The 18834-nt window shown below is 38.3% G+C and overlaps 1 protein-coding gene across 3 annotated transcripts in view; it reads left to right on the top strand.

The window, feature by feature from the left end:
• Positions 1-18834, top strand: part of TKFC (triokinase and FMN cyclase) — a 574388-nt gene that overhangs the window by 45897 nt on the left and 509657 nt on the right. For all 3 annotated transcript variants that reach the window (XM_044059497.1, XM_044059496.1, XM_044059495.1), the window contains exon 3: positions 17331-17520. In XM_044059497.1, coding sequence (XP_043915432.1) covers positions 17331-17520 — 190 coding nt within the window. The remainder of the gene's footprint in view (positions 1-17330; positions 17521-18834) is intronic.

Raw genomic sequence — 18834 nt, 5'->3', positions numbered from 1 at the left:
TCAGTTATTCAGAGGCTTGTTGTGCTATTGGGCATAGTCACAAATACTGGCATAAATTTCTGGTATATGTATATGTGCGTGTGTTTGTGCATACTTGCAAAAGCCTTCACTGGTATGTGTTAATATGGCATATGGATTTCAAAAACCCTTACCACTTGTATTGAATCAGAATATTGCAGAGAATTGGAGAATATCTGAGCACGAGTACAATATATTTATACAAGCAGCTTATTCTGACAAAGATGCATGCACCAGGGCATTCATTTTGCTAAACCTAGCTGGGTCAGATGCCACTGAAAGAGAGCATTCATTTGTGTGTGCACCAGCAGTATATGAGGGAAAAGGTGAAAACCATCATATTGTTGTACAGGCTGAATCAAGGGAAGACCCCAAGTGTTTGAAATGCAAATTCAGAGAAATGTGTAACCCCCAGACAAATATTACAGTAGATAGGCATTTGTTTTATGCAAGAGATCAGAAACCAGGGAAAACTTTGACAGCTAATATTGCTGACCTGAGGAAAAAAGCTAAAATGTGTCGGTTTGGTGATTTAAAAGATGAGTTGATAAAGGACAGGCTTGTGTGTGGTATTAATAGTGCTACAGTGAGAAAGATTTTGCTTTGTGACAGTGATTTAATGCCAAGCAAGGCTATTGAGATTTGTCAAATCCATGAAGTTACAGAAAGGCACACAAGTATTATTACAAGTGATAAGAGCATGGTTTCAGCAGGCTCCAGAGTAAATGTAGACAGCATGCAGCACATGGCTAGCAAAAGCAGGCTTAAGCAAATGGCAGCTACAGCCCTTGCAGGTTAACCAGGCCAGACCTGTAATCTTCTAGCAAATTCCAAACCTAGCTCAGTAAAGAGAGCATGCTTAGTGCAGTGCAAGGGTGAGTCAGCAAAACCCAAATCCAACTTTATTGTTAACTGTCACAGTTGTGGTGCCAGTCATGAGTCCAAAAGAGAAAAGTACTTGGCATTTGGTCAGCAATGACACAAGTGTAAAAATGGAACCATTTTCAAAAGTTTTGCAAATCAAGTAAACCTCACACAGTTGTAAAGAAGGGTCACTTGAAAAAGCACGCTTATCATATAGACGGTGTATCAGTGATTGGTGAAGAGGTTGATGCAGTGAATTTGTTGGCAAAGAATAAAGTATTTTGTACTGTCCAGATCAATGATAAATCCACCAAGCTCAAAGGAGACACTGGCTCATAGTGTAATGTTATGTCAGTAGACACATCTGCTAAGGTGAGAATTGATGAACAACTCAATGTGGCTAGTTGTGCGAAACTTGTTTCTTATGGAGGTGAAGAAATTCAAACTGAAGGCTCAGTAGTGCTTTCATGTTATTTGGCTAGGAACTGTTACAGCTTGTTATTCTCTGTAGGCCTAAGACCTGTGCAGTCATTATTGGGTCTCAGAGACAGTTTGAGAATGAATTTGCTTTCCTTTACCAAAGAAGTTCATCATATAAGCACATATCCTAGTTCCAATTTTACTGAAGCTATTTTCTCGGAGTATGCTGATGTTTTCGATGACAAGTTGGGCAAACTTCCAGTTGTGTATTCTATGAAGCTGGACATAGAGGTCAATCCAGTGGTCAGACAGGCAAGAAAAGTTCTGATAGCTATGAATTGGATAAAATGGTGCAGCAAGGTATAATTTGTCCAGTCACAGAACTAACTGAATGGGTGTCATCCATGGTAGCAGCCCACAAAAAAGGCACAGACGAAATCAGAATATGTATTGGCCGAAGAGATTTGAACAAAGCATTAAAGCGACCGCATCATTCAGTGCATACAGTTGAGGAAGTCACAGCCCTAATACTAAATGCCACTGTTTGTTTTTTTCTGTCTTGGATGCAAAAAGTTAGTTTTGGCAAGTGATGCTTGATCGCAAGTCCTCATTCCTGACTACTTTCAATACCCCATTTGGCAAGTATAGATTCCTCATAATGACATTTGGAATAAATTTTGTAAGTGAAGTCTTTCACCGTGCAATGGAGCAAATTTGTTCAGGTTATTCTTGTGCCATAATAGTAGATGATTTATTGGTCAGAGGCAATGGTGAAGCAGAGAATGACAGTAACCTTAAGAAAGTTCTAGACAGAGCACGTGAAGTGAACTTAAAGCTCAATCCTCTGAAGTACAAATTCAGACTACCAAAAGTTACATATGTAGGTCATTTATTTACTACCACTGACTTTCGACCAGACCCATCCAAGCAAGCAGCCATTCTTATAGGTTCATAGGTAGGTATTAGGCTATCGGCCCAAGGGCCTAAGTAAGCATAGCCAACAAGGTTCCCTGGCTTATGCCACCCAAGAAAGTTCCCCTGTCGAGCAGAGCCACAGAAGTGATCCCCAGGGTGTATTTCCTATTTCCCATCCACTCATCAAGATTTTTCTTAAAGAGTGCTAATGAGAAACTTTGCTTGGCATAGATAGGTAGCTTGTTCCAGAGTATGGGAAGTCTCTGGGACAGGAATCTATCCCTCCAGCATATCCTGTTTATTATGGTGACAAGGTTTAGGTCCCTAGAGTGTGTAGCTCGGATGGATTGGGATTTCTATAGGTGTAGCATGTCCAACAGCTCTGGGTTTAACATAGCTTTATATGTTAGGCAGAGATCTCCTCTGAGTAGGCGATATGCTACAGAGTAAAGCTGGAGATTTTTTGAGATGGTCAGTATAGGGCATCTGTTTGAGGCCAGTAATCCTCTTTGTGAGGTACTTCTGTGGCCTTTCCAGCTGCTTGTCTTGTGAGGTACATTCCAAAAGAGGCATTGTACTCTATAATGAGTGCCGAGTACAGGGAAACAATGACCTGTTTTTTCCTGGATGAGGTGTGCCACATAGAAGGATTTTCTGACTACTGTGGTGATTCGATTATCAAAGGAGAGGCTACTGTCCACCAGTATCTCAAGGTCTCTTATCATACATTCAGCATTAAGTAGACTGCCATTTATGTGTTAGTTCATGGGTACAGAGTTTTTACCAAAGCACTTTTTGGCATTGATATTGAGGCCATGCCTCTGACACCAGGCATCTGTCTCAGTGAGAACCTTCTGTAGGATATCCACATAATTTGGGGACTCGACTATGGCTCCTAGTTTGCAGTCATCTACAAACTTCGTTAGCCAAATAATCAGCCCTTGCAAGCCTTAAACCCATGACCCTGCACACCATAGCCACAGCAAATTACCACTAAGCCATCCGAGATGCCAGCACCAGATAATGTTCACGCTCTAAAGTGTTTCAAAATTTTCTCAGTATGGTCAACTATTTAGGCAAGTTTATACCAGACTTTGGTGAATTGACAGCACCTTTGAGAGAGCTGTCGTGTAAAAATGTTATATGGTCTTGGTTGGAACAGCACCAGAGAGCATTTGAAGCTCTTAAGCGGAAAATTGCTACTCCACCTACATTAAGATACTATGATGTCAATAAACCAGGAAATCTTAACTGTGATGCTTCAAAACTTGATCTTGGTGCAGTTATTCTTCAAGAAGGCAGACCTGTAGCATATGCATCTAGAACTCTTACCCAAACTGAAATGCAGTATACTCAAATTGAGAAAGAACTTTTGGCAATAGTATTTGCATGTTCAAAGTTTCATGATTACATCTGTGGTCGAGCTATTCAGATTGAAACTGATCACCAACCTCTAGTCACTATTTTAAAGAAGCCTATGCATTCAGCTCAAGCGAGATTACAAAGAATGATGCTCACATTGAAAAAGTACAACTTCAAAATGGTCTATACAAACAGCAAACTTCTTTATCTGGCTGATACCTTATCCAGTCAACCAGAAATACAGCGGAACAGCTTCATGCATAGAATTTTGACTTTGATGTCATGGAAGTGTGTAATTTTTCTACCACAAGGATTGATGAGCTGAGAGATCATACACGGACTGATCCAATTTTGCAAAAGCTCAACCAGTACATTAATGTTGGATGGCTGTCAAAGCAATCTAGTGTACCTCCTGAAGTGCAAACTTATTTTCCTAACAAAGATGTTGATGGAAGATGGCATTATTTTCAAAGGTCATAAAATTGTTCCTGCTTCCTTAGAACATGAATATATCCAGATTTTGCATCGTGGTCACCCACGTTCCAAATCTACCAAAAGAAGGGCCAGAACAACATTGCCTATCAGTTCCAGTTTGTTGAGTCCTAAAGCTAAGAACAGCAGAAGAATTAGAGCTCAACTGTTCAGAAAGCATTCTTCCCAGAAGTCCACTTATGATAAATCAAGCAATTTCTTTGTCCATTGAAAGAAGGAGAGTCAGTGAGTATACATACCGCAAAAGGTTTTGATTGGATTGGTTAAGTAGGAAGTATATGTGCAGAGCTGAGATCCTATTTTGTGAAATCAGAGGGTGTGAAGTTCAGGAGAAATCGCAAACATCTACTTCCTGTATCAGTACCATTATTGCAACATTGTTCGTGTGATACAGACTCTAGATCTCAGAGCAATCCAGACAATGTTCCTGTTGCAGAACGTGTCTCGACTCCTCCTTCCATTTCTGATCATGTTCCTGATGTTCCCAAAGTCGAACATTCAGCAGAGATTATCCCAATTGCTAAACCTGACTCTAATTTCTACGTCACATTATTTGGTCATATTTCCAGACCTAGTGTGAAATACACAGCAACCTGGGCATAGTTGCATATATGTATCTAGGTTTATATAATTGCATGGCAAAGAATCATTTGTATCAATTGCATGTCATTTAATGTTGTCAATATTGCATGGCTCATTTCTCAAAGAAGGAGGATGTAGAATAGAGAGCTGTGTTGTACCTTTAAGAAGCATTTCCAAGGACTGAATGTGCATATAAATACCAAGCACATGCTAGCTTCCGTGCCATTTTGAGAGTGAGCATGTATGAGTGTAATATAAGTTTATCTAAATTAAAGTTATTAAGTCTCAATCCTGATGTGTTTGTACATAATAAAGCTGCTTGAACAAGAACCCACAAGGCTCGTCTATTTTATCCTGACTGGACAAGCAACACTTACCAAAGATACCAAACTACTTCTAAAACAAAAAGATAAAGCTTAGGACTCATGGCAACATAATAAAACACAAAATAATAGACAAGCTTACCTGGAACTAAGGAACAAGGTCAAAAAACAAATTAGGACGGACAAAAGGAACCACTAGTTAGACATCCAATCCAATCCAAACACAAAACTAACCCACAAAAGTTCTGGGCTGCCATAAATTAAAATCCGGCAACCAGGTAAGACAAGTACTTCTCCCCCAAATATCGATACCACCACCAATAATATTGCCACCCAATTCAGTGAATATTTCACCAAATTCATATTAGTCCTCACTAATAACAACTGCCCTACTACATACCCAAAACTAACATCCTCATCTGTAGAGCAAAACAGCTTCTCCCTACAACCTATCCCTACTGGCACAATATGTAAATATGTAAACATCTGAGTAAGCTTAAACCCACAACCCTGTCTGCTGATAAATTACCTGCAGAATACCTCAAGATCACAGCCACAGTCATCTTTTATCCTATCTCCCTTCTAATCAGTTGTACCTTGTCAGAACAACGTGGAACTTCTCTGTGGAAAATTGCACATATAATACCACTTCACAAAGGGGGTAACTTAGTAGAATTATCTAATTACCACCCAATTGCCATCCTATCTCCCCTGTCTAAGATAGTTGAAAAATGTATACATTCCCAAATAATGAACTATCTCCTTACTAATAAACTGCTATGCTGTCCAAAACCCAAAATGGATTCCATCCTACTCATAGTACTACCACAGCCCTGATCAGTTTTACCAGTACTGTAAATCAATATCACAACAATGACAACCTTGTCTCCACTATCTTCCTAGATCTCCGCAAGGCCTTTGATATGATATTGATATATCCCATCCCAAACTCCTTACCACCCTCTCTGAGCTTAATCTAAGTCACTCTACTCTAGCCTGGTTTTAGGACTATCTGTCCAACTGCCAACAGGCAGTTAAATGGCAAAACTCCCTGTCTTCCTACCTACCTGTCTCCCTGGGGGTACCCCAATGATCCATCCTTGTCCCTCTACTCTTTAGCATACTTGCCAACCAACTTCAAAACTCTATCCAGCACACCACACTAGTCCAGTACTCTGATGACTCCACCTAATCTGTTCAGCCCCATCACTCCCTCAACTCCAGAAATTGACACGAGTCCTTTACTGCATCGAAACCTGGTTAGTCAACTCTCAACTAATACATAACCCCTCAAAAACCCAACTAGTGATATTCCATCCCATAAGAGCCCCAGACCTCATACCGCCATTCACAATATATTCAGCTAATAACATCCCTATCACACCTGTCCATAACACCAAACTACTAGGAATTATCATAGATCACAATATGAAATTCGATATGCATATTGCACAGACAATTAAAAAAAAGTCCACAAAAAATCAGAACACTACAGAGATGCAGAAAATGCCTCACCAACAACAGTAAAGCTACCATTGCAAGAACCCACCTAATCTCCACACTTCTGCATGCCTCCCCAATATTCATCAACCTAAGTAAAGCAGACTTAAAGAAACTTAACACTTGCTACAATAAAATAGCTAAGTTTGCAACTGTCTCTCCTTGCAGTACACATCACTGCTAAGTGAAGCGATCAAGCAATTATCCTGGCTAGAATTACCCAACCTGCTCACCTATAATCATCTTTTAAATGCCTGTCAAATCATATACGATCCTGATAAAATTCCTTCACTACATGGCCCACTAAAAAGCTATTCCAATAACCGCCTACTAAGATCCACCAACAAAGCACTGGTTGACGTATCCAAAAGCAGAAATAGCTGTGATGACTCCCTCTACTCTTTTACTATTGCAAAAGCATAGAACTCCATCCCCCTAGATATTAAGTCCACAGAAAACAAAAATAACTTCAAAAAACTCCTTTGGACCAATTTAAACAGGTCTTGGATATGCAGTTGTTCTGACCCTGGATAGCTTCCCATGCTAATCTTACTGTGCAAGCCTATAATCATGTCTCTTCTCAATACTGTTTTTAGCTATCTCATAGTATACTGTTTTAACCATTGTAGGAATGTATCCAAATAACTGATTGTAATGCCACCCAACTGTATTGTATATTTTTTCACATAATGTTATTTTACATTGTATAATCTTTATATGCTTATGTTACAGTATTACCATGTAACAGCACCTTACTGCCTTTTGTACTGTATTTTAACAACTTGCATATTGTGTATTGTGTAATGTATTGTCTTTTCTGTACTAATCTGTGTGGAGCTTTTCTCCAGGGGCCTCCATTGAAAATGGCATTCATGCCTTGTTGGAGTCTCCTGGTAAACGAATGTAAAATAAATAAAATAAAAAAAAATGGCAAAGGAACCAAAGTATTGGGAGCAAATAATTAGAGAAGGAAAGATAATAGAATGAGAAGAGGTCAAGAATTTGTTTGGACTGCAGGTTAGAGATTGCCTTGATATCAGAGTATCGGCAAAGAGAAAGAAATAGATGTTTTTTAAGTGAAAGACCAGTGCTGGAAGAGTTTTTAGTAGAATGTAGAACAGAAGCTGCTGTTAAAAAGGGGATAATAAGTACAGCATATAAAATATTGCATGTTAACTATAAAAAATCAATCAGAGGAGCATAGAAAGGATTGGGAAAGCAGTTCACAAAGAAACAATGGAAAGATATATGTATATCTCCCAAATATGTAAAAAAAAAAGTCTAGACAATTTAGGATCTTTGCTTGGAAGTGTTTACATAGGTATTTTTATACCCCAAGTAGACTCCAAAGTATTTTTCCTCAGGTAGATAGCAAATATTGGAGGTGTGATGGGGAAGAAAGAGGTAAACGGGAACATATTTTTTGGGGAGAGTAATGCGTTGGCAGACTTAACAATTCACAGCTGACTACTTTATCAGAAATACTGGGTGAGCAAATTGGTATGTCTAAGGAAATTATTTTTGAGCTGTGATACAGAATCTGAATTGCCTAGACATAGTAAGGTCTTGCTGAGTCTAATTATGGTGGCTACCAGAAAAGCAATTACTAGAAATTGGCAATCAAAGTCTAAACAAACTGTAATAGAGGTATTGGATATAGTAACTGATAAAACAACTGGAAATGGGATCTTTAGAAAAGGGTAGGAGCAAATTACATAGAAAAAATGGGAGTTGTGGAAACAATACATGCAGAATATGCAGAATAACATTTTGGAGGAGGAATAAGATTTAAAAGAAGGCAGGATTTGAATGAGCTATCTAATGTTTGACAGACAATGATTGGCTAGATTATAACTGATGTATAATGTTTGCAACTAAAAATATGTCAGTATGGTGTGTTCATTTATATAAATGTATGACTGCCTGTTTCATAAGTGATAATTTAATAAATATATTGTTGTTTACAAAATATAGTATATGTGACTCCTTAAGATTACAAAAGATAATCTACAAAAATCTATTACAGTCTGTGCCTGGCAAGCAATTCTTTTCTGGATGTGTCTAGTAAGGTATTGATTGACAACATGGTTTCCATAGTGCCTTCAGCATAGCAGCAGTCCTAACTGCTGACACTAATACCATCTACTGTAATATGAATGAAGCTTTAATTACTAGGGAGTATTTGTACATATGACTTTTACATAAACTCACTAATGTGAATTTTTAGACATACTTATCAAGTGGTTTCAAAATTACGTCTCTAACCGCACCTTTCAGGTAAACTTCAGTAATCAATACTCTTCTAATGGAATCTTAAGCAGTAGTGTTCTCCAAGACTCTGTTCTTGATCCCCCTTCTGTTTTCCATGTTCATAAATGATCTCACTAATGACCTCCCCTATGTACACATGAAATTCTACTTGAAGTCAGCAAAACGCACACATCTCTCCAAAGTCAACTTCAAAAAAGCTTCACTGATCTGTGTCAGAGGGCATAAAATAATAATAATAATAATAATAATAATAATAATAATAATAATAATAATAATAATCTACTTATAAATCCCTTAAAAACTAATACTATGCTCTTTGCAACAGCCCATAATCCACCCAATGTACCCATGTTGACAATTGGAGAATTACAAAGCAATGATATTCCAAACATATCAGAATACAAATGTCTGGGCCTTACCCTTGACCCTTCAGTAACATATATAACACATCATGACAATTTGATTTATGGCATAATTTTTCTTGTAATATTATGTTATAAGATTTCTCACCCCCTATCTCCAACAGTCAGATCAGCCATAGAGAAGAATGTGTTGTTCTGGAAGCTTGCTTGTGGAGTACCTGCACTTACCCCTCCAATCATCATATTAGTCACGTAGAATCTTAATAAATGAAAAAATTTGCTGACTCATTCCCATCACTGCAGCCTTATTAAAGAAATAAAATGGCTCCCATGAGCAGATAGGGCCACTTTCTTTTAATTCCAATCCTACTTAATCTTATAAAAAATGATTACTGTCCCCTTGTAAAAAGAAAACTGTCACTAAAAGAGCAAGCTTACTCTCTGAAAACTTCCCAAGAGGACAAACTTACTGTTTCCCGTCCACACTTCAAATCTAAAATAGACGAAAAAGCCTTCTCCCAACTATGATCCGCCACTTGGAATTGGCTTCCCTATGAAGCTGATCCTTACTTTATTTAAGTCATTAAGAAAGTAGGCTGAGCAGAACAGAATAGACTTTTCCATCTCCAGTAACATTACGCATCTGGTCTTTTTTAACACCTTTATTGGATTATGACTTTTGACAAAGGCAACTTGCATTTGTATAAAAATAATCAAACCATATTAACAAGCAAACATTGTATATCAAATATATTGTTATATATTTTATAATCAAAGCACCATTACATAAATTATTCAATTCCTGCCTTCTCTTAAAACCTTATTTCTCTTCCAAAGCATTTCCTCTATGTACTGTTCCCACAATTTCCATTTTTTCTATGCAATTTACTCCAACCCTTTTCTGCAGATCTCTTTTCCTGTTCTTTTATCACTGTTACAATATTCATTACTTCAAGTATAGTTGTCTTAGATTTTTTATTTCCATTTTCTATTGATTGCTTTTTAACAAGGCCTTACTATGCCTAGGCAGTTTAAATCTTACATACCAACTCAAAGAAAAAAAAATAATTTCCTTAGTTACACCCATTTAATTGCCCAGTATACCTGACAGAGTACTGTGTAGGGAATTTTTAAAGTCCACCAACTCACTACTCCCAGAAGATATGTTCCCAGTTACCTCTTTCTTACCTACCATGCCAACATTTGCCATCTACCTGAGGAAAAATTATTTGGAGTCTGCTTCGGGTATAAAAGTATATATGCAAACACTTCCAGGCCAAAATCCTAAATCTTCTAGATTTTGTTGCATATTTGTCTACCTATGTCCTCCCGTTGTTTTGTTTTAAATTGCATATCTAATGTCTCTTCCCAATCATTTCTGTCCTCTTCTGATTCCTGTAGTTATTGAGCAATAGTTTATATGGCCTGCTAATTATCCCTGTTTTCACAGCATCTTCTGCTCTAGATCCAACTAAAAACTCAACCACTGCAGGTCCTTCAATTACAATTCCCCTATCCCTTTCTCTTTTCCTGTACTCTGATATCAATACCTACAGGGAAGGCAGTCACTAGCCTGCAATCCAAATGATTCCCCAGCCCATCTGGTGTGATCTCCAGGTGTTTACAGTCAAACCATGAGATGTACTTTCTCCGTCATCTTCTTTGGTCTGACTCATTAACCTTCTCACTGGGTATTGCCTGTACACGTCCTACAGAAGGTGTCCAGGGGGCATCCTCATTAAATGCCCAAATCAACTCAGAGAGGTCTTCATAGCTTAGGGGAGTATTGATTCTTTTGTACAATCTTTAAAGATTGCTGTGCGTAATTGCCAAGTTCCTCACTCTGTTATAGAGCATGAGATCAAGCCCTTCTGCAAAGGAACCTAATTTCTGCCTCTTATACCTGTAAACTTATGCTTTTAGTCATTGCCTAATGCTTGTGAGTAGACATGAAGATAGGAACACAGACTGACTGGAGAGCTGAGATCTTCATCTTGTAACCCAGCTCTCACTGCAGTGCCAAAGACAGTATGGCGCCTGAAGTCCTGCTGTTGTAGTACCCAGATGCTGGTCAGTCTCTCTACCTTTACTTATAAGCTTGTCTCCAGAAACTGTGTGTGTGTGTGTAGTGTGTGTAGTGTGTGTGTGTGTGTGTGTGTGTGTGTGTGTGTGTGTGTAGTGTGTGTAGTGTGTGTGTGTGTAGTGGATGAAGGCCCATCATTGCCCAGCTGTTACCCCCATTACCAACTGTTATGACCAGCAAGGTTCAGGTAATATGCAAGTTGCTGCGGCAGTAGGATGAGATGAGTTGGATAGTCAGGAGGAGATGACCCAAAAAATATGTACAGATACAGACAGACACATACAGTCATGTATAGTATGAAATACATCCAGTACTAAGACTATATACATGTAGAACTGACCAAAGCCTTTTATAGGATTAAAACAACCACCTTTTTCATGTTTGTAAATCCTGTCAGAATATTTATTTTTGTTTGTAAGTGGGGTAGTCCAACTGAGCAGAACCCATCTTCAGTGAATACCTAGAGAAAAAGCTTTAATGCTAATACTAGGCCTGTTTTCTATGAGTGCACGTATTGTGCTCTGATCAATAGATAGAATTACTAGTCCAAATTTTTTGTTTGGACTTGGCAGCAAACTCTTCTTTGCATGCAAGAGATCACAGTCCCTTGAGGATGAGAAGATGTCATTGTCTGCAAACAAGAAGAATGCAGCCGTCATTTTCTTCAGCTGGATGCCCTGCAAACATTGGCCGCAGCTCAGTGTTCTATCTATAAATAATTGTAGAGTCTAAACCCCTTCATAGGTGGAGTCCTACATGTACCTTGAATAGGTTTGACTTGGCACAGAAAATGTGAACACAACTGTTATTTAGCAGATATGGGAGAGTCTAAACCCCTCCATAAGTGGAGTCCTGCACAAATTTGGAACATGTTTGACTTGGCCTGGAAAAGATGGACAGAACTGGAACTTGGCAGATATGGGGTCTGAATATCATGCATCAGTAGTCCTGAGGTCCTGAACTGTTTTAGCAACTTCCTAAAGAAATTTCATAGTATGTATATTATATGCCTTTTCCATGTCCACAAGACACATGTAGACTGTACTACCAAGCTCCCATGGTTCCTCTGATATCAATGAAAGGACATTTAGGTGATCTAATGTTTTGTTGCGAGAACAGAGTATGCATTGCTCTTCTTGTGTTTGAGGGTTAACTATCAGTACAAGCCTCCTTTCGTTTACTCTGAAATGGGGTTTCCTAGGAAGGCTAAAGATCCTTATTCTTTGTATTTAGAACATGCCGTTTTTTTAAACTGGGGACTACCAGCCCAGCTCTTTAGTGCAGAAGAATCAGTCTTCCCTTCTCAATATTTCTAAAATACACTAACCATTATATCTCAGCAATAACCAGTACTTTCTGCATTTTCAAGAAGTTCTCATCCATTCCCTGCCTTCTCATTGCCAAATGGTTCAGTGTCCACGGTGGCCTTATCTACATAAATGGACCCAGTCTCATCAGTTACTTTTGGCACTACTTTTCAAAGGAGAGCATGACCATTGCTTTTAGAAGCTCCTCAGAGTGTTTCCTGCACCTCCACATTTAAGGTCAGTGTTTCTCTGCCCTTGGAAATAGTTGCCTGGGTAGTGTCATGCCTCCACCCCCAATGCAGCCAGATTGTTTACCTGAACCTCTTTTGAGACCTGTCAAAAGTCATTCATCATAGCTTCTCCAAACACTTTCCACATTTGGGGTTTCATATCAGTGGCCACTACAGCTCCTGTTTTCCTGGACATTGGGTATTTTTAGTCAGGTCTGAAGACTCCCTTCATGGGTAATTCATTGCTGATGTCTAGCACCAAGTCTTGGGATTATTGGCCATGGCATTCACTAGCCACATTTTGATCAGAGCTCCTTGGTTCTTAGGTATTGAGATCTTGAATAAGGACCTTTTGGAACCTACATTCCCCACATCATGTGACACAATGAAAGGCTGTTAAGAAAATAATTGAATTCCAGTACTGAAACAACTCCCAGGCATTTTCAAGATACTCTCACTTGCTACACATTTGGATTTCTTGGGTCTCTGCAGCCATTACCTTGGCTGTTTGACTGAAGTCACTATCTGTTAGAGATTATTTGATAGCTCAACATCTCTCTTGAGTCTAGTATGAAGAACATTTGCCTTACTTGATTCATTTGTTTACATTTTTTGACCAAGTTAGCCTTGATAGAGATTATAAAGTGTTTGTCTCTGTAATGGATAAAAGAATGGCAAAGGTGATACCAAAATTGATAGATATGGATCAATGTAGTTTTCTGGAGAGGAGGCAAACATTTGACATTAACAGAACAATGATGATCCAGAGGGGAAGCAGAATGTAAGAAAATACCACTGTTGCTGATGGACATTAAGGCAGAGAAAGCATTTGACAGAGTAAACTGGGAGTTTATGAGCAGGGCAATGGAAGCATTTGCATTCCCTGATAAAATTATAAGGTTTATTAGGAGGATATATAAGGTTTATTAGGAGGATATATAAGGGAGTGAAGGCAAAAATTAAAGTGGGGGGTCCATTCTGATAAGATTTGTTTGAGCAGAGGAATCAGGCAGGGGTGTCCTTTTTCTGATTTATTTGCATTATATTTCGAGCCATTGGCAAAGAAGATAAGGGACTCAGAAATTCAAGGATGTAATTGTTATGGTAGTCAAGAAAAATTGGCTTTATTTGCAAATATTATTTTATACCTGATAAAATCAAAAAGGGACATTTTAGCATTGTGGAACATTCTGTGACCGTTTCAAGTTGTTTCAGGATACAAAATTAATAGAGATAAAACAAAGGCAATAACTGTCAACTATGTACCCCCACACAAATTGGTTCAACAGTACCTGTATTTATGGGGGCATGATCAAATGAATTACTTAGGAGTATGGATTAAAAGGGTATCTGTTATGGTAGCTAAGGATATGTGGGAAGAGACTAAACAAAAGATAATATGAAAACTGAGAAACTGTAAATTCTGTTTTATGGATAACAAGATATAAGCAGTGAAAATGTTTTTAGTCCTTTTGGTTTTATACACAGGTCAGGCATATTTTTATCAACCAGAGGAGAAGTTGTGGGTAGCAATTAATAAAGTGCTGAAGGATTTTATCTGGGAGGGGAAGAGGGCAAGAGTCAAGAGGAATAACTTGATCCTTCCAAAAGAGCAAGGTGGTTGGTAATTGGGAACATTTTCTTTGGTAGTGTGAGTTGGCAGACTTTAAGGATTCCCTGCGGGATGCACTGTCGGAGATGCTGGGTGGGCAAATTGGTCTTAACGAGGGAGATGATTTTTCTGAGCTATGATACAGAATCAGAATTGCCTAGACATGGTAAGGCCTTGTTGTGTCTAATAGTGGTGGCTGCCCAAAAACAAAAAAACAATTACTAGAAAATGAAAATCAAAATTTAAACAAGTTATTCAAGAAGTAGTGAATATTGAAACAGAGATAAAACAAGTGGAATTGCAACCTTTAGAAAATGGTAGTACAAACTACATAGGAAGAAAAATGGGAATTGTGGGAACAATACATACAAGGGAGGAATGAGGTCCAAAAGGTGGCAGGACTTAAATGAGCTATGTGATGTTTGAGTGACAAAGATTGGGTAGATTATACGTAATGTTTGCAGCTGGGAGTGTGTCAATATGGTTTGTGATGTAAAATGCTTGCAACTAGGATTGTGTGAGTTTGGTTTGTTTTCATTTATATAAATGTATGATTGCCTGTGTAGTAAGTGATGGTTAAATAAAGATGGTTCTTGTTTAAAAAAGGCAGGAATTGAATAATTTTATGTAATATTGCTTAGGTTTTATGATATATAGCAATATATGTGAAGTATAATGTTTGTCATGTTAATATAGTTTGATTACTTTTATATTAATGTAAATTTGCCTATGTCACAAGTGATAATTCAATAAAGGTGTTTGGGGAAAAAAGAGCAAGGTAGTTTAGGATTACCTTGAAATTATACTTCAGAGCTACATGGTTAAGGCTCCTGTACATAGCACAAGCAAAAAGCTGTAAATCAAATTGGAAAGGGATGATGATGAAACAGGGAGGAAGCTGAAGAAGCAAGGAGAGACTGAGAATTTGGCTGTGGATCTTTGAGAATAACAATCTACTGTCTTTTGGCTTTTCCCGGTTAGGGGTCTCCACAGTGGAACTCTGGTCCACTAATGATTGGCAGTGAATTTTTACAGTGTCGAGTTGTCAGCCCGGTGCCCAACCTTCAAAGAAGGCACACCCACATATGCTCGCACCTTCCTGCATGTCTTTAATCATACAGAATATGATATTCTTAAAGTAGCAGAAAATATTCTAAGAACTAAGCCAACATGAGGATGGAGAAAGGAGATTCTGTCAATGGGATAACTGCAGTTAGGTATACAGAGAATAGGTAATGGGGGACTGAAATTCACTGGAGAAAACTGGCACAGGAACTAAGGTAATGGGAGCCAATAATTAGAGAGAGAGAAATGTAATAGAATGTGAAGAGGCCAAGAACTCATTGACTGCAGGCTAGAGATCGCCTTCTTTATCAAGGATTGATATCAGAGTACATACAAAGAGAAATAAATAGGGGAATCCAAAGTGAAAGGCCAACACTGTTGGAGTTTTTAGTATAATGTAGAACAGAAGCTACTGTTAAAAATGGTATAATTAGTAGGGCATATAAAATATTGCATTTTAACTTTTGGACTCAGTCAAAGAGGGCTAGAAAGGATTGGGAAGAGAGATAAAATGGGGTATATATGTATGGCTCCCAAATATGCAACAAAGTGTAGAAGATTTAGGATGTTTGCTTGGAAGTGTTTGCATAGTATTTTTATACCCCAAAAGATTTCAAACAAATTTTCCTCCAGCAGAATTTCGGTATTGTGGGGAAGAAAGAGGTAATTAGCAATATATTTTTTTAGGAGTGTAATGTGTTAGCAGACTGTAAAAATTCCCTGCAAACTACTCTATTAGGAATACTGGGTGAGCAAATTGGTATAACTAAGGAAATTCTTTTTTGAGCTGTGATACAGAATTAGAATTGCCTAGATATAGTAAGGCCTTGCTAATTTTAATTCTGGTGTTTAGTCAAGTTCACTCCTCAGGACTGTTTGCAGGGAAGCACAGTGCTAGGTCTTCCTCTGTGTGGTGCTTTTGTAGTTGGACTTTCATGGACTCCCCTGTTCTGCAGGGTGAATGAGGTGACTTCAGCTGCTCAGTTTCTTTTTTTTTCTTCCGTGGTTGCTCCTCCAATAGTTGCACCACTAATCAGACCCAAGTCATGTAGGACATGATCAGAGCTTGAGTTTCTAAAGTATAGCCAAACAGTCCACTTATGCTGTGCTGATAAGGTCATAAGAAGACTGAAACATGCATGTCCACAGCTAGTGGGTTTGGCTTTGTTGACCTGAATGTATCCATAAAGACAAAAAGAAAAGGTAAAATGTTATGGATATTCAGAAGCCATATAGCTGAAACGTTTAATGTCCTTAAGTGGTCATTTCATATGTCTCAACTATCTAGATTTTGGCAGAATGATTAGATTTTTGCCTCATATTTTTGGTCTGTTCCTCATAAAATTTTGATTTTCTGGCAAATCACTGGGATGATCTGAGGACTGAAGTCACTAAATAATGATATACATGTGTGTTTCATACTTCATATCTTTCACATAAATGCATGTTAAGACAAATCCTGTTATTCTAGCAACTTTTTTAATTTTATAAGTGCAATATTTAAATTCTGTCCATATTTTTGGGCCTTTGTCCTTCCATTATGTCAGGCTTTGTCCAGATTTTTTGTGCTAAGAGGTTGAGAGTTGTGTGTCATTTACATGTATCCCATGGGCTGCTGTAACAGGAGGTTTAAGGTATTACATCATGAGGAAAAATATATTGATAGATTTAATTGCACGATAGTTGTAGCAGCAAATGAAATAATCTTTATGTTTTAGGTCTCAGTTTCTTCTTCTCTGTCATGTTCACCTTAGCATCACCACCTTATGCAGTGTTGCTTGCATATACTGTAGTCCAAGGACTTGTCTGTTAAGATATGTTGTAATGGCTGCAAACTTAAGTGAGCTGTGATGTGGGATATTGACATGCTAGAAGGATTCCTGCTACTTTTGAGTGAACATATCTCAGTTTTTGTCTTTCACAGGTCTCAAAAAAGTTGTTGAACTCAATTACACACTGTGTGGACGATGCATTAGAGGGGCTGGTAATGTGTAATCCAGGACTGCAGCTTCTAGAGGGTCACCGTGTAGTATTACGCTCTGACCTACAGAATATTCGGGGAAAGGTCACCTTGCTTTCTGGTGGAGGATCTGGCCATGAACCTACTCATGCAGGTAGGTGATATAAGCTGCAGAATTTATACAGACCTCATTCTTTGCAAGTGTCTTGAGCAGTACAAATATTTTGGTGCAAATTTTATGGTAAATGCAAACTTTTACCCTTTGGGACATTAGCTCGGGTCTATATTACAACATCGAGTGTTCGAATGGCTTAAAAATCGAAAATGCTGTGCCCCCCCCCCCCGCTAATTATATATACCAACTGCGAGATTGCACTACAGTGAGGTAAGGACACATTTTCTGATCTTCACTGTACCGTAATCTCACAAAAACCACATAGATGAACAGCATTTCTGATATTAAAGCCGTTCAATCTTCAGCCTCTTCAGTTTTGTAATAGGAACCCCATTAGCTGAGCCTTGTCTTATATCTGCACATATTCTGACACATGCTTAGGCAAAGAAAGGCAGACACTATATTTTTTTGTCTTTATGATTCACTTGTCATAGTTGCCAGTTTTAAGAGTAATATAAAATTCTTAGCCAGGTTAGGTGACTGATGCAGTGTCTTTCAAATGCAGATGGAAGATACAGATCTTAGTTATGGGCCTCTATTATGAGTCTTTATTTAAGCTTTTTAGAGTCACTAGACTATACTAGTTAAGTCAGGGTTCTACAATTGAATAACAGGGTTGACAAACTATCCAAACGTTTTGCCAATGGTTTACTTACTACCTCAGGAGGTTTAAATGATGAACAACAGTTTATTTCAAACCAAAACCTTGCTTTTGGCATCACCGGTCCCCCCATTTCAGCAATTCCGCTGGTTTCTTCAGGGCGGATGCCAGAGAACATATATATATGATATGATCCCTGACTCATCTGTCACACCCTCATAGCCTAGTCTTCCAATTACTATCCACCCTCAACTCATCATTCACTCCCTTATAGCTTTAGTATACCATTCTCTCTCTAATACCTGCAAGCTTTTCCTTGTGAACCGTCTCCAACTATTCTCTAGAGATGTGGTATTATATACTAACACCACTCCTAATAACCTCCTATCTTACTACACTATATGAAACCCAAACTCTTTCAAGGATCACAGTTCCCAGGGCTGAGTCCTACACCCCTGAATCTACTCTTCCAAACTTCTATCATACTCAGGGGACTTGGTTGGACAGCCCTCATGCTGTATTCCATACCCATTACACCTCAAATAATATTAACCTTAAACAAAAGCAGTCCTACAAAATAGTGAATAAATTCCTGAAACTCATCTCCAAATTAAGACTAAACTTACTAAGACATGGGGACATACATCCTAACCCTGGTCCTGCCAATATTCTCCAACACTCATCCCTTTTTA

The sequence above is a fragment of the Protopterus annectens genome, chromosome 17.part0 (genome assembly GCF_019279795.1).
Source record: "Protopterus annectens isolate FY-2018-M chromosome 17.part0, PAN1.0, whole genome shotgun sequence".
NCBI lineage: Eukaryota > Metazoa > Chordata > Ceratodontiformes > Protopteridae > Protopterus > Protopterus annectens.
The sequence above is the reverse complement of the archived record's forward strand: the minus strand, read 5'-3'. Positions and strand labels throughout refer to the sequence as shown.